This window comes from Triticum aestivum, chromosome 5D (assembly GCF_018294505.1).
Source record: "Triticum aestivum cultivar Chinese Spring chromosome 5D, IWGSC CS RefSeq v2.1, whole genome shotgun sequence".
Classification (NCBI taxonomy): domain Eukaryota; kingdom Viridiplantae; phylum Streptophyta; class Magnoliopsida; order Poales; family Poaceae; genus Triticum; species Triticum aestivum.
The window spans coordinates 61,259,571-61,266,030 of NC_057808.1; the positions used below are offsets into that span (position 1 = coordinate 61,259,571).

At 41.9% G+C, this 6,460-nt stretch overlaps 1 protein-coding gene across 1 annotated transcript; it reads left to right on the forward strand.

Annotated features, from left to right (window-relative positions):
- Window positions 1-81: 81 nt before the first annotated feature.
- On the forward strand, window positions 82-5,544 carry LOC123119463 (RNA polymerase II-associated protein 3). Its single transcript, XM_044539268.1, has 8 exons — window positions 82-326; window positions 2,267-2,360; window positions 2,449-2,499; window positions 3,114-3,287; window positions 3,624-3,803; window positions 3,996-4,115; window positions 4,342-4,475; window positions 5,091-5,544. The coding sequence occupies exons 1-8, from the start codon at window positions 187-189 to the stop codon at window positions 5,164-5,166; spliced, it is 969 nt and encodes a 322-aa protein (XP_044395203.1). The 5' UTR covers window positions 82-186; the 3' UTR covers window positions 5,167-5,544.
- Window positions 5,545-6,460: the final 916 nt, after the last annotated feature.

A 6,460-nucleotide genomic window follows, 5' to 3' on the forward strand; every position in this document is an offset into this window, starting at 1 on the left:
ATCCAGTGCACACTTTCGATGTATGGGTGTGTATGTGTTAGAAAATGAAAAAAAAAGAGAGGCAAAACTAGACACGTGCTTTCTTGGCCGAGGAAAAAAAAAGGAGGACAAAAACTGAAAGAAGACGAGGAGCTCGCGACCCCAAAACCCTAACCCCTGTAACTCTCGGCGGCGGCGGCGGCGGCGATGGCGGACGGAGGCGGTGGACGGGCGGCGGAGCTCAAGGACCAGGGGAACGAGCAGTTCAAGTCGGGGAACTACCTCAAGGCCGCCGCGCTCTACACGCAGGCCATCAAGCTCGACTCCGACAACCCCACCCTCTACAGGTGCCCCCTCTCCCTCCCTTCCCATCTCCGCTCGTTCAGTGCGCGAAACCCTACTGCTCTGATCGATCTCCTCGGGCGGGGATGAGTTGAGATCGTGCGTGCGCTTGTTTGGTCAGCTGGTCAGCTGGGATGAGGAAATGCGCGGCGTTAGCACATATGTTGCGGTGTTGTGGATTTAGGCTTTGGGATCGATGTGCCCTGAGGTTTGATTTGTGTGTCGCCGTGTTGCCGCCTGCGAGCATTGCAATTCCATCCTATGAAGTATGACCAAATGACATCTTTTTCCTACAGGAATTGAGACATATGCCATCTCATTTCATATGGTTTTCCTATTCGTATCCTATGGATCAAAGGAGGCCTAAGTTCTGGAGCTTTGGACTTAAATAGCTGTATTGGTGTTGAAACTACATTAACAGCTAATAAGCCTTCCGTGTGGTTGTTTCGATGTCAATGGAAATTAGCTTGTATGCTTCCAATAATCCGATCTTAGCGATTATTCATATTCCTGCGATATAGCCCATCGATGCACAGTGTTTGCTGTGCTCTACCCTGCTGCAGGTTACAAGACAAACCATTTCCAAAGTACCTGTTATACAAGTCAAGGCTGAGAAAATATTCTTTCTATCATTGCCTTGGGAGGATTTACTTCTGGATGCAACTAATATTCACAAATGTAGGGAAACCTTCTATTCCCAGCACCTTTTGCTCCAAGCAAGAAGATGTGACTTCTTCAGTTGTAATGTATAAGCATTCTAAGAGTCCTTACTTCGCATAGCCGGTTATGATTAGGTTATACCTTACATGCTGTTGTTGTTGTGGAATCAGTGCTGTTGATTCTATCATAAACCCACACTTTGCCTGTTTGACATAGATTGCAATATGACTATATGAGGCACATGATGATCGGTGAGAATGAGTGTGGAAGAAAGTTAAGCAACCCTACTAACTGGTTTAGGCAGTCAGCACCTCAGCCCTTAGGCGAGAGACTGAATCCTAAACCATCCAATCACGAGGGGCGGGCAATGAAACTGCATTGAAAGAAATGAGGAGGATCTGATATTGCATATAGATTAAGGAAGCAATCAATCATGTCATGTGATGTGTGCTAGACAAATCATTCGGTATTCTGTTTGAGAAGTTAAGTTGGGATCTATTATTGACAGAAATTCACAACATAACTCAGAAAACAAAACTAATAAATTTGGTACCAATATTGATAATAGGCCATTTTTACAGCCTTACATTAGGTACTATTCAGAGTTAAATTTGTCAAAAGGAAATCTTGACCTGTGTTATGAATGTTGATTTGAAATTTTGTGACATGTTAGGTATCAATATTATCTGTGTCATGTATATAGTTTTCAGAAAATTTTGAAACTTTAAAGGATGCCAACCGGGACTGGGTCACCTGGTGCGCCAGATATTCTCCCAGACGTCAGGTAGAGATACTGAATCCTAAACCATCCAATCATGAGGGGCAGGCAATGGAACTACATAGAGGGAAGCGAGGAGGATCTGTTATTGCGTATATAGATTAAGGAAGCAATCAATTATGCAATGTGTTCTAAACAAATCATTCGGTAAATTCTATTTGAGAAGTTAAGTTGGAATCTATTATTGACAATGTTTTTCTAGGCTTACAATAATCAAACGATTTGGGAGGCCTTATTTGCTAGCCAAAAACAGAGTTAAGAATGATTGTGTTGTCTTCTTAAAGCTGACAAAATTTGGCAACGGCAACTGGAGGGTATCTATGCCGCTAAGCAGGTGTCAAATTAATTGGTCTGAAATCTCAAAAGAAAAAGAAAAAGGTCTGAGAGCCAAGCCAACTTTCAAGTAGTAAAAAGCAGGCATTAAGTTGGAGAGTTGTGATGTATTGATTTTATTGAAATAAACTTTTTGGAAACTTCTGATATCTTTTTTATTTAAATCACTGCCAGCAACCGAGCTGCTGCATTTCTGCAGCTGGTTAAGCTTAATAAGGCACTTGCTGATGCTGAGACGACAATAAAACTGAAACCAGAATGGGAGAAGGTATAGAAATGCCAAATCGCACTCTGCTTCACCTACTGTCATTTATTTTGCTATCAGGCTTTACAGCCTAACTTCTTCCACAATACAGGGTTATTTCAGGAAAGGATGTGTTTTGGAGGCCATGGAGCAGTATGAGGAGGTTAGAGTAAAAGGCAAATGACTTGCTACTTTTGATCGACGGGGGAGAGGGATTTGGTCACACCCTCTCTTTTTCCTTAACGTTCCGCAAAGTGTACACTTTGACCAAGTGTCCATGTCAACTATGTTGTAGCAAGTTGAGAAACAATCACATTAAAAAATTCGTGCTTTAAGTAGTGTTTCTATTGATTGCAAGTATGAAAAATAAAGATCTGAGGATGTAGATCAGATGACTACTCAGTTGATACCCTTTGTGGTGAAATTGATAAATAATGGGTGAACCAAGGTCTTAAGCTTTTTGAAAATGTTGTCTATTTCACTATATTACGTTATACTTGCTATTGTTCCAAAAAATATAAGATGCATCTTGTTCTTGAATGTGATTATTTTGTGTTGAGGTTTTATATGAACCATACAATGGCATTCCTTTATTGTTGCTGTTTGCATGCATCCATTTACGAAGCCTGTTTTTTGTGGACAAATTGTTTAACTATGGCCCATGTTCTCCTTTATCTGACCGAAATCTGGAAAGTATCTGCTCAAACTGTATATGTATTGAGATGAACCAGTGTTAAATTCATAACTAAGATTATGTTACGTTATGTTCTCGTGCAGGCAATATCTGCTTTTCAAATAGCTTTGCAGCACAATCCACAAAATACAGAAGTCGCGAGAAAGATCAAGAGGCTTACTCAGTTAGCAAGGGAACAGAAGCGAGCTGTTGATGTGGAGAACCTGCGTTCCAATATTGACATCGGGAAGAACTTGCAGTCATTGAAAAAGGAGCTGGTGAGTTTTTTTATTGCAGCCATTGCTACCCTCATAAAAGTGCGGAAACAGGAACCAAGAAGTTTTATCAGCAAGGCAGTCCATGAATAGTTTTTTCAATTTCTTTTTATTTAATTTCATGTTTTTACACTTCTAGCATTCCAATTCAGATGCACTTGAATACTCTTCTCAAAATTCAAATATGTATACAGATGCACGTTGTAGATTATATCACCTGCATAAAAATTTAATGTTATGAGTTTGATTGTTGCATAAATTACAGAAGATATTGACATCTGTTGTAGACAAAACATGGCCTGTCATGTATGTTTCATGATTTATGTATTTCTATTGCAGGTTACAAAGTATGGAGATGGAGAAATGGGACAAAATATATTCTCATTTGTTATCAGTGTGATTGAATCAGCGATAAAGGTTTGGCATGACACAGGAAAGGTGGATGCTAAGGTCAATTTTCTTCTTGATGATCAGAAGACTGACACTGAAAAATATGCCCCAGTGGTTAACATTGAGAAGGTATTATGCTGCTTCAGGACTCTTTGTTTGCTGCTTCTCAAACTTATACGGTGCATAAGCAATGGAAAATCCTTAAGTTTTATAGTACAAAGGATCTGGTTTTATTTGAGATATCTATTTGTTTCTTTACCATTATAACTTATATCCCAAATTTTTGACTTATCAACACTTATGTGCTCTCTTTTCTGGTAGGCCTTTGAGTCACCCCATACCCATGGCAGTTGCTTCGCATATTTGCGGCAATACTCTGAGGAGTCTTTTTCAAAGGCTGCCTGTATGGTAGCACCTAAGAGCATCATCTCCTATCCACAGGTTCGATTCACCTCTTCTCTGTGTTGGTGTGATCTGCATTTCCATAGTGTGATGTTGTGTCCCTTGAACCGGTATTCAGTTTGTTTCATCCTTGATAAGTAATGATAGCATGCATGGTATCTTTGGTGCTAGAATGTACTCCCTCCGTAAAGAAATATAAGAGCATTTAGATCACTACTTTACAGAGGGAGTACAAGATGAGTCTAACATGACCCGTCATATGCAGGTCTGGAAAGGGCAAGGATCAAGAAAATGGAAGCTTGACCAGAGTGATGGGTTCTTTGTACAATTTGAATCACCAATTTTACGGAAGATATGGTTTGTTGCTAGCACAACAGAGAAGGGACGAGCATTGTGCAGGTAATTCTCCTTCTTCAGTCCAAAGATCCGTGTATATTCATCTACCTGTGACTTGGCAATTTGAAAGCTGTCAAGTCAAAATCTTATCCGAATATGTCTCTATTGTAGCTCCTGTTGTCATGATTGCCTATTTATTAATGTTGCTTGTGCTAAAGTTTTGCTGATCCTTTAAGATTCCTCTTAAATTCAGGATAAGCATCGACAGCATTAGCAAGTCAACACGGCAATCAAATAATCAACTAGTTGTACCACCACATTATTAATTTTCGTTAGCAAGACTCAAGCAACCCAGGATACGAACATAATGCACTCACATGGATATTCTTCTAGAAGTCTACTGGTATTTCTACATGCTTATAAAGGAAACTGCTAACCTTCCATTTTAGCTGGCATGTACCCCGTTACGCATGCAATCTTGTGATGCTCAACAACACCTTTCTTGTGAACTTTAGATGCATCTGCTGTTGCACCGCTGAGTACTTTACAACCTTGAGTTGATGCCTTTGGGGTTGCTTTCGCAACCTGTTGGATAACCATCACTCTTGCCTGCCCTTTATGGTAATCACAAGCTTTAATAGCGTACCATGCCTCTTCTTTGGCACTTTTTTTTGGCAGGAGCCCTGAGCCCTTGGACATTACCATCCACGAGATCCTTCCTCGTATATTCAAAGAGAACGAAACCAGTGCTTGAACGACAGGTGCACCGTCGACGAGATCTTGATTCCACCACCCCTGACTGCGTGATCTGTATTGCTCGCGGTGGTTTACGGTTGAGAAGGGGGCAGGTATTTTCTCACACAGGAAGAACTGAATGCCATATGTCTTGTAAACCGACGATCCAGTGTCGGTGTCATGTACACCCAGGCACTCCAATTTTGTTGCTGTGTGGTTTTTGCTGTATGCAGTGTATACAAGCTTTGGTGGGGTTATGCTAGTTGCGTTTCTTTCGTTCCTAAAGAGAGATATTCCAGTGTGCATTAGATGCTTGTGCTCTGATTTTATTGTGTTATGGCTGGCCTCACACTTTTTTTAATAGATATAAGCCCCACATTGTTGTGATGTTGAAGCACACCGAAATTCTCTCCTGAGCAATCTGCATGGATGGATAATGATGAAACGGTACCCTGGAAATCTGGCAAGTGATGCATCGCCATCCGTTGCTTTTCAGGCGCATGATGGTGTGATGTAAAGATTGTAGAGCCGTACCCGCATCGAGAGCTAATTAGACTAAACTAAACCCGTGTGCTGAGTATAGTGCCTCCACCTTTTCTTTTGTCTAAATCATGAGATACTCGAGTGCGTCTGTAATTTGACTAACTAAAATGTATACAGCTGCAATGAGTAGCATTTCGCGTACAAACTATATGCTATATCTTTGTACGCTATCATAATCTGGCCTCATCTAAGAATAAGGGGTACATGGATCACTCCAGTGGACACGCAAAATATTTTGTACGTACTAATTATGATATAAAATAGCAGTATGTCAAGTCGGTATCTGGTTAATCATTGGGGAGGTAGCAAAGCATCAGCAAGAGTTGCTCTCCATACAAATAAACGCTATGCGAGTAGCGTTATAGGCAAATAAACACTCCGACATGTACAAAGCCACCTGCTGCTGTAGATACAGTATCAGCCACCTGCTGCTGCAAGCGACGGGCTGCTGCTTTCGGTGGCCGCCCTCCTCTCCGTTCCCGCCATGCTCCGTTTCCGGCGAGAGCGACGCCGGCTGCAAGCAAGCAAGCGAGCGAGGAGCATGTGACCAAGCCAGGCTCGCTCTGGATCGATGTTAAGTGTAAGCGTGACGGGTATTAATGGGCGGCGTGGCGAGGCGCGTATTTACGCCGTCACACGCGACCGATGCAGCTCTGCAGGCCTAGGCGGAGGGGGAGGGGTTGGGTGCTTTCGCTGTAGTAAGGGATGAGATCGCTCTGTTCCGTTCAGTTCACTAAAGATCCACTCAAGATTCGGATCGGTGCCACACC